The following is a 17224-nucleotide window of genomic DNA, read 5'->3' as shown; positions in this document are numbered from 1 at the left end:
TGTTTAAGGCGTGTGGAGGTTTTGTTTTGAAACCACCGGCTCAAATTAAGCACTGCTCCCAGCCGAACTCGGTCTCTTCAGGCCGTTTTTTTTTTTAGCCACTTGGCATCTATTTACATAAATGATAAGCAGCTAACTAGGGAGTTGAGGCTTTACATTTAGCATGTTAAGCTCTCATCAATGTGATACAGTAAGGTCAATAAAGGCCAGGCTTATCTCTGTGCGACGGTTATAATGTGATAATGTATATCACATGTTTAACATTTCACACGACAGCCAGAAAGTTCTATTTTAATAATACTTGTACGTCCAAAATGTAACTTGTGAGAAAATGGAATTTTACATTTTTAATGCAAAATACACTCTTAAAAAGAGCCCTGTGTGGCTGCCTGAAGATGGTGAGGGAATCACCCTTTGTATTTTTACAGACTTTCCACCTCACACTGTGCTGCCGTGGGACACACGGTTTCAGCACCCTTCACATGGTGAAGAGGAGCGATCACACAGTGAGCAGAAAGATGAGCTGGAACTAGGGACGTAACACAGCCCCTAAGGCACAAGAAATCCCCAATCTGCTCAAAGCATCTGAATATCTGTGAGATACAGGTGTCTGAAGCCCCTCACCACATTATGCGGGGAAGGGGGCAAGGGAGAGTCGGCATTCTGGTTTATGACAACAGAACGCATTGCATTGAGTGAGTTTCCAGCCCCTGCATGAACGCTGTGTACCACAAGAGACCAATAAAGGTTTTGACACAAACCCTAGACTTGCCAGGCGGCTCCAGATGACACTGCTATGGGGCATAGTAGGGGTGGCTGCTTATTTAGTGCCCGAGAGGGTGGAGGAGATCTCTGCCCCTTCCACATCTATATTGCCCCATTCCCACCATCACAGGGTGGAAATGAATCCAACGTTGGCAGGTCATGTTTCATCAAAACACACAAGATGGACGGAATGTTGCACAATGGCAAAACATTCACCCCCCCCCAGTCACAGATCTGGGTTTAATCCATCGTTTTTTTGCTCACCAAGCCACTCCAGTTCAGACATGGCCATATGCAAATCAGTCTTGACCCTATGCCTCATGGGAACAGTCCAGCCCGAACTGCCAAGCCATGTCTTCCCTGGACCAGAATCAAGCATCCTAGGACCGGTTTCTGGCTATCAGCCGTCTTCAGCCAGGATAGCTTGACTCCAGTGGCCTAGTGAGCAACTTTTTTTTAGCCTTTAGCTATGCATATTACGGTATGTAACAGAAACATTCTAAATGGATATCCGATATTTATCAGCAGAACGGGTATGGTGTTGAAACGTCACTTCGTTGTGCTTCTCTGCACTTCACAAAAGAATGAATACAGTGAATTTTCTCCAAGGCATGTGTTTCCACTGTTTGAATTACAGATCCAGTGGAGAGTAGAAAAAAGGCTAAGAATACCCGATTTAAGATTTGAACCGGAGGATTTTAGGTCTAGCATGACAGTGCACCTGTCTGCTAGGCCTACTGTAATCAATTCCTTGAAATATATGTAGAGCGAACTTTGCCTCCGCCCACAGCAGCAACGATCTCTGTTTAGTTTATCATTCCGCTGCATACGAATGCCAACACTCACTGCAATACATGAGGGATTATTTTTCATCTCAAAGTTACAGATTAATCACATAATGTATTTATTTCACACGTGTATACAGAAAGCAAACATTTGTTATGCTTCACTTCAGTAGGATTTTTTTTTAAACTTTTTTTTTAAAAGTTAGGACTCAATTGCAAGCCAGACCTACTGATTTTGCGAATGCTTGCAATAGACTGCAATCTAAGGCCCACCAAAGCCCTGCACATCCCTCCCCCTCAGCACTGCACATATTTCGTGGCGCATCAAGAGACCTGGACATATACTCACGTAGTTGTCTCTCGCCGACCATCCTGGGTACAGCTGCATGTGAAGTTGCCTTTCCTTTCTGGCTAGTTCATAGTACTTAGCCTGTTCCTCTCGTGACAGTGCATGCCACTAGAAAAAGAGAAACTGGTTTACCATCAAGGTGCATAGTTATTGCTTACTATAGGTTTTCATCTGCAAAGAACTCAAGTGAAACAAGCCTTGGTTACCAAGTCAGAGTTTGCATTTGGAGAACAAGCTATTGTTCCTGCCTTGCCTGGCACCTATCTTAAGGTATATATGGGCCCACTAAGTAATGAAAACTAAACCGTTCCACAAGTCAATTATCTATGAGACAGCCATTAACCTGCTTAATTATATGCTATTAGACATACTATGCTCTCACACTACAACAAAGCATAATTGCTTTGAGTTATGGTATCATACTGTGGAAACTGTACTGAAAGAAATAAGACCCCCATTTCTGGTACAAATTACTGGAATGATTCTTCGACAAAGAGGCGCACAAGGCCCTTACTGAACACTAGAATGGCCTTTATTGATGCTGGTTCAGCAGGGTTGGGAGTTGGTGCACTTGCTGGGGAAGTCTCTTCTGAACATGAAGATTAAGGGCCTACTTCATTGTTTGACAGATGTGGGACACACACATAAAAGAAGTGGATTGTCCCTTATGTCCTATTCAGAGTGTTTACATGTATAAACATTTAAACAACAAGCATTTACAATGCAATGGTTTCGCCTTTGGAAAAGTTAGAGTTATTGGCATTGTAAATGACAAAATTTGTATTTATGTGTTGGTTTTGAAAACAGATAAATAAATCGCATTGTCATTTACATTGCCATTAGCTTAATCTCTGCAGTCACTCTGCACTCTCTAGCACTCTCCACTCCCTCTCCACTCTCCACTCCCTCTGCACTCTCCACTCTCCACTCCCTCTGCACTCTCCACTCTCCACTCCCTCTGCACTCTCCACTCTCCACTCCCTCTGCACTCTCCACTCCCTATGCACTCCCTCTCCACTCTGCACTCTGCACTCCCTATGCACTCTGCACTCACTACTCTGCTCACTCACTACTCTGCACACTCACTACTCTGCACACTCACTACTCTGCACACTCACTACTCTGCACACTCACTACTCTGCACACTCACTACTCTGCACACTCACTACTCTGCACACTCACTACTCTGCACACTCACTACTCTGCACACTCACTACTCTGCACACTCACTACTCTGCACACTCACTACTCTGCACACTCACTACTCTGCACACTCACTACTCTGCACACTCACTACTCTGCACACTCACTACTCTGCACACTCACTACTCTGCACACTCACTACTCTGCACACTCACTACTCTGCACACTCACTACTCTGCACACTCACTACTCTGCACACTCACTACTCTGCACACTCACTACTCTGCACACTCACTACTCTGCACACTCACTACTCTGCACACTCACTACTCTGCACACTCACTACTCTGCACACTCACTACTCTGCACACTCACTACTCTGCACACTCACTACTCTGCACACTCACTACTCTGCACACTCACTACTCTGCACACTCACTACTCTGCACACTCACTACTCTGCACACTCACTACTCTGCACACTCACTACTCTGCACACTCACTTTGCACTCTGCACACTCACTTTGCACTCTGCACACTCACTTTGCACTCTGCACACTCACTTTGCACTCTGCACACTCACTTTGCACTCTGCACACTCACTTTGCACTCTGCACACTCACTTTGCACTCTGCACACTCACTTTGCACTCTGCACACTCACTTTGCACTCTGCACACTCACTTTGCACTCTGCACTCACACTCTGCACTCAATTTTATCAAATACCGAGGAGAGGGGACTGCCTGGAGTGTGCTTATGTGGAGAGAGAGGCCGCCTGTGAGTTAAAACACCCCGTCATTTCTGCTCCACGTAGCCTGGGTGCATTCTCCAGGGCTCCCGTGACTGACATAGGGGAACTAGGTATGAAGCATCCACTCAGTACACAGGGCAGGCTGCATCTGAAGCGGATTATTAAAGTCCGTGAAAAAAAGATGTAAGTAAATGAGGAAGTGAATTTACACAGGGCACCAGTGCACTGCACACGAACGGTTGATGTACTCACCTCATTTTTAAGCTCTATCAATTCACTTTGTGGTCTGTGGTTACGGTTCAAAATAATGCACAAACAGGATGTCAGGGAAGCCCTTTGTCTGATGATACCCTACGAACGGCGGTCTCGGAGCAGGGATAGTCACAGCTGGGCAGAGCAGAATTCAACCAGTAACTCGTAAGTCTTACTCAGCCCCCAGCTTGGCCTGCAACGTTCAGTATAATAATTGGAAATGTACTTCCTAGTACTTCACTTCACACATTCTCTCTCTGCAGGTACAAGTCTTATTGGACAGATCCGAGCCCGTATCTTCTCCACTGTTTAAGGACTCCCGGTCGTCAAAGAATGTTTCACTTAATATTTCGAAAGGGGCTCTTCTCTTTACTCTCACTTACTTCTTCCTCATCTCTCTTCTAAACTCCACACCCAAAACACACAATGCTCTGCTCTCCGAACTTCCTCACAGCGACAACACTCTTTCTTAAAAGGGCAACGGCAGTCCTGCTCTTTTAAAGCGGCGATAGGAGTTAGAGGAAGGAGGATTGTTTGGAGAGAGAGAACGTTCCAGGATGTCACTCAAAATCCAATGATAATTAAATAACAATGGAGGTGGGCGAGCCAACAAATTAACTGTGAGAGCTGAGCATAGGTTCTTTTATATTAACTGTTGTATGCGTAGCTGCTAATTCCTTCACTGGCCGGGCCGTGGTTCTATTCACTCTTGGGATGAAGCAAGACCCTGGATTTACTCGGATTGCCTTGTGCAGCCCTGTCAAGTGTCACGCTTTCCAGGTTAAACTACCACCTTTTTATAATATTTCTGCATCCCCGACAGGGACTACAAATTACCACGCAATTTCGTTGCACTTACCAGAGTCGGCAAAGTTGTCTGAGAAAATACTATAAAGCAGATGGTCGCGCACATTCCGCCCTATAGTTTATAGGAGAGAGGGTCCGTCTGCCCATAAAAAAAGCCTATATATAGGCTCTGTTGAATTTAAAGTGAAAGTTACTTTCTAAACGAGTGAGATCTTTGCAAAAAAACAATTAAATAAATAGAAATAATTCACATATTTTAAGATCATTTGTTCTGAGGATGGGGAACATATGTCTGTGTGAATAACTTAATTAATGATGTGGGTGAAGAGTTCCGATCTCAACCCTACGAAATGGACGCCAGGAGGCTCGCACGCTCTTATGAATGTGACTAATGCCTTTGGCCACCTCTGCTTTACAGGAGGACAATTTGCATTCTGCCCATTGACGCATCTCTTATCTTTTTAATTTACCAAGAACGGACTCCAAAGTCCCGGAATGTTCGGGTCAGTGAAAGGACATTGTTAACTGACCTTGCATATGTACTGCAGAAGCATCATGACTGTTTAAGGCAGAAATAACGAGGCAGTTCACGCATCTCCCCGTCTCTCGGCTGGTGCAGCGCCCAGAATCTCTGCACTAGTAGTAAGGCACTCTTACCCGCTGTACTTTGCAACTGGAACGATGGTCCGCAGCGGCTGGACAACTCCCCCTTCAGCGCCACGGGAGAAGTTGGCCAGGGCTCTCTCCAGCTGCTGGATGAGTTCAGGAAATCTTAAAAACTCCTCGACGACTTCTGCCGCTATGAAAGCCGGGCGCGCGCTCATGGTGGCAGGGTTCACAGCTGAAGAGGGCTCGTGCTGCAGGTCCTGCTGCAGTACAGGCGAGCGGTCAGCGAGGTTCGGCCACGCCTCCTCCTGTGCTCGGGCAAAACGAATCATCCAATCGGGACCCCAGTTCTGGTGGGTAGAAGCCTTTCCAGGCAAAAGGGTGCCTTGCAACTCACAACCCGATACAGCCCAGGCTTGTGGCATGTGTGTGCTCTGCCTCTGCCAAAAGTGCATTTAAAGGTTGGCGGATGTCACCGCCTGATGCGTGACAGGGCAAATTTACAATGAACTGAGCTTAGAGGTCGCCTCCTGGAATTTTTTAGGCCTTAGTTACTTAAAGTGAAACTACAAGACAACAAGCACCTACGAGGACAGGGGGGGGGGGCGGGAGAGGACACGAACGGCGGGAGAGGACACGGACGGCGGGAGGGAGACGAGAAACGTGCACAGGACAGCGAGGGGAGGGGGGACGGCGGGAGGAGGGACACGGAGGAAGGCAGGACAGCAGCAAGCACGGCCCGGCCGGACCAGATTCGGGGGCGTTCCCGGCTTTTGGCTGACGTAGCATGACGTAGCCAAAAGCCAAAGATTCTCGGGAACGCCCCCGAATCTGGTCCGGCCATGACGGACGCCTCTCTGTTCCAATGGCTAGCCTCCATTTATGGAGCTAGCCAATGAAATAGAGGGGCGTATTCAAGGCACCCTTACTAGAAACTACAGATTTCTCTGGAGGCGGAGCTTACGCTCCGTTCCCCAGCGAAACCTAAAAAGAAAATGCACTCCAGAGAAAGAAAAACATGGCATCCTGACGCCATCTACTGGCATCTGCACGTAACATGCCCCTTAATTAATGAATACGGCAGCTATGCTTCAATAAAAAACGTATATACAAATACATTTTTGCTAAAGGTGTGTGGGTGTCTGGATAGTGGGCGGCGTGGAGGATAATACACCTACTGTCATGGCCCTGAACATGAATAAAACTGACCGTATTTAACAACTTAATGCCCCCTATAGTGAAACTCCTCATCTCCCACAAGCTCCCTCCCAACCGACACCCACTCCCCAAACCCCCTCCCAGGTGTCTGCTCCCAGTGGTGACATTTCAATGTTGCACATCTCAAGGGACAAACATGAAAAATGTAAAGACTTCCTTGTCAGCTGTGCGAGCTTGGCATTTCCACCAAGAGTTTGAAAAGCAGTACCTAAAGCAATGCATTTAACAGCAGTTTCCCCCACGCGATTGGCTAAACAATGTTACGTTTTACAAGCAGTTTAATAATCTGGACATTTCGCATGATATCCCCCACCCCTTTCAATAAAGTGAAGAGCATCCCATTTTACATCTTCCTCACACTTTTTTTATCTTCCCATTCTAATCGTTCTAAATGCAATAATCGGTTCTATAATACGAACGGCCATCTACTTTTGCAAGGGGAACGATAAGAGAACGGAGAGTTACATCGGGCCTTAAAACCACAACTAACAGTGTGAGCTCCTGAGGCAGCAACCCCCCCCCCCCCTCTCCTCCGATGGTGTTCCCTGGTACCCTCGAACTGCTGGGTCAGCAAGTTTTTGTACTTCTGTATTTTGTAGAGGTGGGTGAGCCAACAAATTAGGAGGGAGAGCCGAGCCGATGGTCTGGCTTGACTCGAAGAGCCTGAGCTTGACGCGGGCCCTGAAAATATTTGGTACGTAAATCGTGCAGAAAAGTAATGTTAGCATAGGATAAAGACTTTAACATTTCAAAAGCGTGCATCTTTGTAAGTCGGGAGTGTTTCACTTTTATAAATGTGATGACAGCACTGAGTTGAGCGCTATTTATTAGCAGTATTCATTTATAAATATGAATTTAGAAGCATTTGTGCACCCCTCTCCCCACGGTGATGCTATTAGAGAGCCGTGTCTCAGGCTGTTACAGATGGAGAAGTGTTCTGGTCTCTTCCGAGGGGCTTCTGTACAGCTGAACTGATATGACATTGCTAATGAAAGTTAATATAAAAATGACTTCGCACACTGATGACATCAGTTGTCCATAAGTGCATTTTAAAAAAAAACTTAACATGTAGTTTGCACCTATAAATGTATCTATATATGTTCAACATTTGTTTATATAGGCACGATATGAGAACATTGCATCAAGATGGAATATATCTGCCAGATAGGATGGTTTTGTGTATTTTAGATATATGACGACATGTATAGGATGATTGCAGTGTAGTACTGACATACAATGAATTGCTCTATACAGGATGACTATGTTATTGGAAGTGATATACAATGTCTGATGTTAATATTGGATACATTGTTAACGGATATTCCAACACTGTATGTTTATCGTAACATTGTGTCAACATATTCACGCCTCGAGAGTGATCATTATATCTACAACTTCAGATAATATCAGATGACATTTAACTCACTTAGGTGTCGCAACTTTGAACAGAAGACTGTTGAGCACATTTATGGCAATGGCTTATACTAGCAAGTATAGGTACTCTACAACACATCACACGGTTGTCTACGTTCTAGGTGATCGTTCCTACAGGCAGCATGACATTTATCTCAGGAAAGTACGGCTTCTATGGGAAACTACATTTCCCATAATACATCGCGTAGATGATGTTATGTCTTAACAGACTTGTTTAACTTCCTAGCACCGTGTAGCATTTATTGCGTTTTCTTTTCTGCTCGAATATAGATTTAGAGTGAACGAAACTTTTATATCATTTTCTTTTAATTAACAACATTTTTTGGAATACGGGAACAATATAACACCGACAAACACAGGACCGTCGTTCACATTGTCCTTCCTCCTTTTCTATTACCGGCACTCTTTTAATATCGTATGGTAACTCTCCGCGTCACCTTACAGCTAGAAGATTGAGAGTAAACTTCGGAGGTTTTGAACACTATCTTGAACTAGCGTTAAACAAGAACTTAGGTAAGAACCGCGCTATAAATTTGATTTAATCTTGAGCAGTTAGACGTATATTCTTTTCTCTTTTTGAAACAGCGTCATTAGAGGTAATGATATATTTTTCTTTAGTTGCCACAATCCAACAATACGAGACGAACTGAGCACACACCGCGGTATCGCCTGAAAGTCATTACTCAGTCGGGTCAGTCATTACGTGTTACATACAGATTTATTTCAAACAGGATTGATTTTTTACAGGGAATTAGAATACTATTGACATAACTTGAGGAAGGCAGGACAGCAGCAAGCACGGCCCGGCCGGACCAGATTCGGGGGCGTTCCTGGCTTTTGGCTGACGTAGCATGACGTAGCCAAAAGCCAAAGATTCTCGGGAACGCCCCCGAATCTGGTCCGGCCATGACGGACGCCTCTCTGTTCCAATGGCTAGCCTCCATTTATGGAGCTAGCCAATGAAATAGAGGGGCGTATTCAAGGCACCCTTACTAGAAACTACAGATTTCTCTGGAGGCGGAGCTTACGCTCCGTTCCCCAGCGAAACCTAAAAAGGGGGGGTGCATCTGCTGCTGCTGAGCGGATATCACGCATCTGCCAACCTCTAAAGAAGGCCCAATTGGGCAAAACATATTCCCATACAATAAAACGAGCATCATGAAGCTGCTGACCCAAAAGGTCTATGTGCCAAAGACAATTTATCTGATAGTGTGTCTTTTGAAGTAATCGCTATTTGGAAAAAGGTGCAACTGCTTGTTTTTGTTTGAAAACCATAAACCTGCGCCAATTAAAATCCAACACTCTCCCCCCGCATAGCAAAGACAAAGATATTTTAACAGGAGAGGCCTCAATGGAACTGAAACCAGCAATGTCAATGCCCAAGAGTTCACATACTGTAAACTCCAAAGAACTGCTCCAGATTTAAGATGTATGCAAAAAGATGATCACCAACTGAGAAAAATACTCTATCTCGTGCTCCTTCCTCTGGACAACTCTCTAGGAATTCTGGGCTGAGGAAAGTATCAAAGAACTTATACCTTCCTTTCAAAAAATCTTAATTGCAAAAAACGCAAGTCCAAAGAAAAAAACCACCACCTCGGGCGGCTGCACTGGTCATGTCATCACCAAGTCATCAACATGCCGCAATATCAAAGGGATGTCCCTATTGACTTCAAACATACAATAATCACATCTCCTGAGAACATTAAAAGGCAATTCTACATTTGAGAAACTTCAGACCCACCTAATGTCTTCCATGCATTGTAAAGGCTTTGGAATCCATAGTTTGTATGCAAACGGCTCACCTAGAAAACAATATCCTGAGTAACATTCTGACAGGTTCCTATCACCATTGTGTGACCAAAACCACATAGCATTACATTGGACAGGACACTGTCTCCGAATGAGGCTAGCAGAAGGTCTGTCCAAGCATTCTGTTGGATATCAGCAGCATTTGACAACTTCGAGCCCAACATGCTGATTGGACAACTTGTATTATTTGTTGAAATTGGGGGTCCAACAGCTCTGGTACTAATCCACACAGTTTCTTTAAAAAAATTCAATCTGCCTAGAGTAGAGTTCCACAATGATAAGCTCTCTCATCTATCCTTTTAATCTCAAGCATCGCAGCCTTTACTAGCAGTTTGGATGCCCACTTTATTGGCCATCGACTATACATGGACAGCACACAGATATACCTCAAGTAGAAAAGGTATCTAGGACTCGCAAGAAAGTGGCTACATATAAATCCCAGGGATATAATCGCACTATGGAACTTACTGAGGATCTGATAGAATCCAGGACCTGCAAATCGATTTGTTGTTGGGTTTCCTCTTTATGCAATTACAAAGCAGATAAACTCTACGAGAAGGTGCATGATAAATGTCAGTCTAAAGAAAATCTTCAGGTATATATTACAACTTGAGATAGAATAAACAAGTTTAATGTTACCCTATTAAAAGTGCTCATTTGCGGGAAATGCAATTTTATACCAAGTGGTTGCTTTACAGAACTCGGGCCTTTCCATACAATTAACCCTCAAATCCCTTCAAATAGCTTTAGGTACTCAGTGGATGGGGGAGGGTAGAATAGGCCCACATTATATTGGGTTGTCCTAGATTAAGACAATTCTGGGCGGAGACTGATCAGTACTGTTCCCATATATTAGAATTGGAGCACCCGCTACATGTTCAGACAGTGGTCCTAGGGTTCTCATCTGACCTAAACGTTGGCCTCTCACAGAAGAAACGATGATATATTATTGTTTTAATAGCCAGAGCACTAACCCTTCAAAAGTGGCGATCTGAAAAAATTCTAAATTTTCAACATTGGTGGTCCAAACTATGCAGAATCAGGGAATCAGAAAAGAGATGTGCACGAAGGTCCGGATCATATGGGATTTTATTTTATTTATTTTTTAACTCTGGGAGGCATTTGGTTACGAGCTGTATTGACAATATGTACAATGTAAAATGTAAAATTATGCATTTGTTTTTATCAAGTTGGGGGGGTCTCGCGTGTTTCATGTAATGTAAGTGTAATTTAATGTCATTCTTACCTCTCTTTTTAACGATCCTATCAATATATGTATCAAATTGAATGTTGAACGTTGTTTGTGAAAGATTTAGGAGAAGAAGGAAGAAGATGATTGTAATGATTTAATTGCTATGAAAAAGATGAACTCTCTCAATAAAAAAAAATAATTTAAAGAAAGTGGCTACATGCTTGGAGGATGATCAGCGTTGGAGGTACCATAACTGGATCTCTCTTTTCAAGAAGATAAATCATATTGCTCATGGGCTCCTTAGATCCTTCATCACTTCCATTCATATGGCCTGATCCCATAAGGCATGCATCTGCATCAGTCACATAGGCATGCAGAATGGATTTAGGTTTTGACATTGACCTCTCAATTTTATCAAATAAATAGCTATCACAAAAACCACGCTCTCTCACCTTGAACTCGTTGAACCTAACGTACAAAAATGGCAACATTTATTTCACAGTTGCTGTTGTGCTCCTCAGACCGATTACTGCACTGCAATTTATACATATCTGAAATGAGGAGCTCCCCGAGCTCCAAAGAGCAAAGAAACCACTGCTCAGCTCATATTTGGCCTGCATGGCCATGCCCACATCAAGCTAGCATTGAAAACCCTCCACTGGCTTCCCATCAAAGAAGGCAATTCAACTCCCTCTGCCTTACACCTATGCAGGGCACAAGTCCTACAAAAAGAAGTGGGGGGACGCTCAAAGTTAAGTGGTGTCACATGAAGTGACGTCACGACATGAAGTGACGTCACGACATGAAGTGACGTCACGACATGAAGTGACGTCACGACATGAAGTGACGTCACGACATGAAGTGACGTCACGACATGAAGTGACGTCACGACATGAAGTGACGTCACGACATGAAGTGACGTCACGACATGAAGTGACGTCACGACATGAAGCGACGTCACGACATGAAGCGACGTCACGACATGAAGCGACGTCACGCCATTTAGTGACGTCACGCCATTTAGTGACGTCACGACATTTAGTGACGTCACGGGAGGGAGTCACCTGTCACTACAGGTCGCGCGACATCAGTGGAGATGAGGACCGCACTGCTCTTCATGTAGTGACTCCCCTGAGCTTTCTGGTGAGGCGAAGGGGCTTCACAGTATCACAGCAAAGGCCTTCGGGGCACCCACGCATACTGATTTGTGCTTGGGTGATAGACTGGGTGGCCGTGCGGGCAAGGAAAGCCATAGTTAAAAGTCCAGCTTTTGGGCAGGGGGGACGGCATCCACCTGGTAAAATAAGTGGGGGGACGCCGTCCACCCGCGAGGTACCCCCGACTCGAGCCCTGCACCTATGGCAATAAAAGGCTTTACCCCCCAAATACGTCTATGATCTGGCACTGTGCACGGGCGGCTGGTTCCAGAGCTCCTGCCGCCTAGATCCGAGCATGGGGGCAGGTCCATGATCTGGAGAGGGCTTCTCAATCCAACCATGATGCCCCTGACCACCCAGGCCCTTAGCCATCCCCCCCACCACCCCCCTCATTTCAGCTGGAGGCGCCTCTCCTTGCAGTCTCACGCGCAGCTCCTCGCGCAGGCCTTACCCTCCTTCCCAGGATCTGGTTAATGGCGGCGCTCTCTTTCAGCGTGCACTCGGCGATGACCTTCGCTCGCATCTCTTTCATATACAACATGAAAGCATTGAGGGGCTTCTTGATTGTCGGCTTCTTCGGCTCCTTCTTCTTGGGCTCTGGCTGCGGTTTCCTGTTCAGGAGAAGAAAACAAGTCAGCGGATCCCTGCACACACGCACATCAGAGGGCAGCGCGTGCCGCCCGGAACACCTGGCACAATAAACGCTGCCTAATCCAAACAGGAAGAGCAGGGGGCAGGCCTCGGCGCCCCATGCAGTGCGGCCACGCGCATCAACATGCCCCCGTCTGGAAATGATAGGACTCCATGTGCCCCTCAGGGCTCGGTGCCACTGAACCTGCTGCACCAATCGCGGCTACGTCCTTGCTAATGGACAGATGAGATTTTGCGAAAGTAGGGGGTGGACTTAAAATGGGTGGCCCCTCTGTGCCAACCATTTAATCGTGGAATAATCTGTTCCTGGTTATGTTTGCTCAAGAAAAAGGTCATTCATCTCCAGTGAGAATGTTAAGGGATGGATTGTCTACTTACTACCGTTTATGGCTTTATTTCCTATTGTCTTTTGCTCATCATTATACTCAGAGTCTGGTACTATCTTGAAACCATTAAAGTGACATTAACCAAGCAAACAGATTTGTATTTTGTTATAAAAATGTGTGTGCGTACAATGGCTCACAACCGGTACAGATGCATTCAGAGTAAAACAGTCATACATATCGAGCCATCAGTGCACTAAAATGACACAAGTACAGGTCTCCACGCAAACAGGCCGCACACATACACTCACCAATCGAGGCACACCAACAGATTTGCACACCTACATTGCTGCAAATAGTTAATGCGATGACTGACACCTAAATTAAGCCCAAGGTTTTTGTTATAACGAAATTTTCATAAAGGAATGTTTGCAAAGTGCTGTTGTTTAAAAATACATAAGTGATTGAACGCTCCACCTGGCCCAATTTACAACCACACATGCACAAAATGAACACATGGCTGACAAATGTATATTTGAAAAACATACATTTGGTCTTTGGCCACCTATTTTTGTTGTATTTCTCACACAAGAAGGAAAGGGTTTAGAAATATAGTGCATGATGTTGATTCTTTTACTCTACTAGGGTATCAAATATTTTCAGAAGCCTACTTTAGTTTACATTTCATAGCAGACAATTGGCTCCACATTTCAGGTACTTTGAGTGGTTATGAACATTTTTTGAGCAACAACAGAAGCATTATGCTGTTCAAGACGACCAAGCACTGAATCAACCCCCTGCCAGTCCCAACTATTCCACACACAAAAAATGCAATCAACCTCTTCAGAATACAGATTAAACAGCACATAGTTGACACCAAGCCTGCTTCAATTCTTACACCCACCCTTTCCCCTAGAATCCTGCAATGGTCAGACTTAAAACTCCTATCATTCAGATATCAATGAAATACTCCGCTACCTCAAAGCAAATTGTTATTAAGATCCGATCTTATGATCATCCTTCATTAAAGGTCTCTGGAAATGTTCATACTCCTACTTACCATTGGCAGTACCTTCCTCACTCAAGGTAACTTTCAAGAAGATCTAAAGAGAGGCTAGATTCACCCACTCCTAAAGACACTTACATTATTAAATCCTGATGACCTTGCCAGCTACATGCCCATCATTGACCTACCATTCATCAGCAACATCATTGAAAAAGTAGTCGATATTCAACTACACAGTCACACCAATGCAAACCACCCCCAGCAGGACTATTAACGTGGGGTCAAGCACAAAATGTAGCAAGAGCCAACTACCTTATGCATCGCAGATAATGCCCTCGACTGAAGATGAAGATGACCCATGATTCCTGATATTGCCAGACCTCTCGAAGGACTCTGACACATTCTACCATACCACCCTAATCTGTACCCAGGAATTTCAAATGGGATTTCCATGCAGTACCTTTTGCTGGCTCTCCTATCTTTCCAACATACACCAGGGCACCTTCAGGTCACAAAAGATACCAATCACTTGTGGAGTCCCCCAGGGTTCCATACCCTCTCTGGTCATCTTCAACCTTTCCATGGAGCCACTTAGTGCTCTACTCACAGATAAAAGCATCAAGGTTCTCCAATATGCTGATGACAAACAACTCCACTTGAAAATCTGCTATTCCTTAGACATTGCTTGTACATCATCCAGACTTGGATATCCAGCACTGACCTGAAGTTCAATCAAACCAAGGCAGAATTCCTGTTAGCTAACCATCTCTGGTGGTTCTCAACACACCTGTAGTCAGGACACTATCTGACTGCAGACTCAGGAGAGTAAAAAAGAAAAACAAGACAGCAGGCTTTTTCCATCTATGCACCCAGGATCTGGAACAACATTCCAGGATCCATCACCATAATTTAGGAAATAGATGGTGACTTACTTCTTCAAAGAACAATAGGTCACAGTTGAATAACTGCCCACAACCCAGATTTCTCTCCTATTAGCGGTCTTCATCTTAGTCTTTGACCATGTACAGCACTCTGTTGTCTCTTGGGTAGGTTTAAGCTATATAAACACCATATACATTTATACATACATACAAAGAGTGGCATTCTCTTAACCCCTTCCACGCTCATGACGAGCTGGGCTCGTCATGGTGTAGCCTCCTCGCACGCTCATGACGAGCCCAGCTCGTCATGAATAATGGAAAATGGGCAATCCCAGCACCGGGGGGGAAAACGCATAGCAGCCAAGTGGTTAATCTTGATTCATGCTTCTTAATATAAACTGAGGGCTAACTGTTTGTGCCTGCGCAGATAATTAGACACTGGCAAGGAGGATTGTTAGCACAAGCCAACAAACAGCTGTAACCTGTACAAGCATTATTTAGCAAAGCATGGAGAAAAGTAACAAATGCTTGAAATGTCGACAACATATTTTGGACCAAGTTTTTCTGGATCACTATTAAGTCTCATTTAAACCCACTATAATTTGCAAAAGAACTCTATTCTATGATTTATAGTCAATAACATTTTGGAGTTCTACTTGCTTTCATGTACAATCTTTTGAACATGTGTAAATCACTAAAAAGCACAGAGCAACCCTCTGCCTGAACATAACATTTTATCACCTAACAAACCACAACAACAACATTATGTAAAAAATAATCGGCTTTGACTTTACGGTCTATGTTTCATTTTTACATGAAATACAATATCACTCATAATGCCTATGATTCCTCCATATACGACTTCAAAAGAACCACTATTCTTTATTTCAACAGGTCCAAATGTTCAGGGTACTTCGAGTCAAAGGTTCTGGCGCTATCCAGTAGAATAATTTGATTCCTAACCCATCTGCCACCTCGAATTGTTTTTTGTAGTCACTGGTTCGTAAACCATTCTAATCTGGTCATCTTGAACAGGAATAACTGCAATCATTACCTAATAAAATGATCTTACATTGATTTGAGTGACAACTATTTGTCTTACCTGTGAATCAATGGTCAATTCTTTCCCACTTCCACTTCACAACTGTAATGCAATGAACCCTGCATGCCAAGACATTCTCATAGCTTTGATCCAAAAAATATCACAAAATGCAAATTTCTGGAGAGAGGTCCTTGAGTACTCACATGATTCTCTCATAGTGGTCCAGGTCTTGTTTCCCAGAGTGTGGCATGATGGCAGGGTGAGGGATCCCTGATGGATGCATCCCGGAACTCAACATCAGAGGATGTGTAAACCTTTGTACAACAACATTTTTGTTATGGTTTATAGTATGGAAAGTGCCAAGTGAATGGTCTATTACCACTTAAAAGAAAAGCGATTTTACCCAAATCAAGGATACATCTTTTAACTATCAGAATTTGCCCTCCCGACATCTGAACCTGTGACGTGCATGTTACAGACAGATCTCTGCAGTAGGTGCTCAAACCATCTACTATGGGCATGATTCCGAGAAAAGTGCTAAACCTCTAGTATTTTGATTCATGCATTCCCAAACAGGTGATTTGATAATTAACACTTTACAAATCTTTGAGGTGCTATGTCATGGGCAGTTTTTCAAATGTCCTAGCTAATGCCTGCATATCCTAATCTGACACTTGCTGAAACTCAGCATTGTGGAAAAGCTGCAAACGTATGGTTAAGGCAAAGTGGAAGCTTTTTTTTTTTTCCATTAGACTGAAAAGTATCCCTTCCCTGGGGACCTGCTTTAAAATTGGGGTGCAATAGTGAGCTGGTCGTTCACGTGTAAGCTTGAGTACATGCGGCCCCGCTCTGGAGGCTCAATGTTGAAGCCTTTGGTGACCCGACCTATAAAGATGTCATTTCAAAGGGACTGGAGGATTATATGGAGGTCAAATGGGGCTCCGCTGGCACCAGGGAGACTGAGTGGGATGCCATGAATGTGGTGGTACGGGGGATCCGTTTGTCCACAGAGGTGGGGTGGGGTTAAAAAAAGTGCTGGAACGTGACTT

General features: G+C 44.4%; 1 protein-coding gene across 8 annotated transcripts in view; it reads right to left on the bottom strand.

The window, feature by feature from the left end:
• TCF7 (transcription factor 7) overlaps positions 1 to 17224 on the bottom strand; it is a 270075-nt gene that overhangs the window by 48498 nt on the left and 204353 nt on the right. For all 8 annotated transcript variants that reach the window (XM_078653172.1, XM_078653174.1, XM_078653171.1 and 5 more), the window contains exons 6-8: positions 16379 to 16489; positions 12724 to 12883; positions 1900 to 2007 (exon numbers count right to left, since the gene is read on the bottom strand). In XM_078653172.1, coding sequence (XP_078509298.1) covers positions 1900 to 2007; positions 12724 to 12883; positions 16379 to 16489 — 379 coding nt within the window. The remainder of the gene's footprint in view (positions 1 to 1899; positions 2008 to 12723; positions 12884 to 16378; positions 16490 to 17224) is intronic.

This window comes from Lissotriton helveticus, chromosome 7 (assembly GCF_964261635.1).
Source record: "Lissotriton helveticus chromosome 7, aLisHel1.1, whole genome shotgun sequence".
NCBI lineage: Eukaryota > Metazoa > Chordata > Amphibia > Caudata > Salamandridae > Lissotriton > Lissotriton helveticus.
The sequence above is the reverse complement of the archived record's forward strand: the minus strand, read 5'-3'. Positions and strand labels throughout refer to the sequence as shown.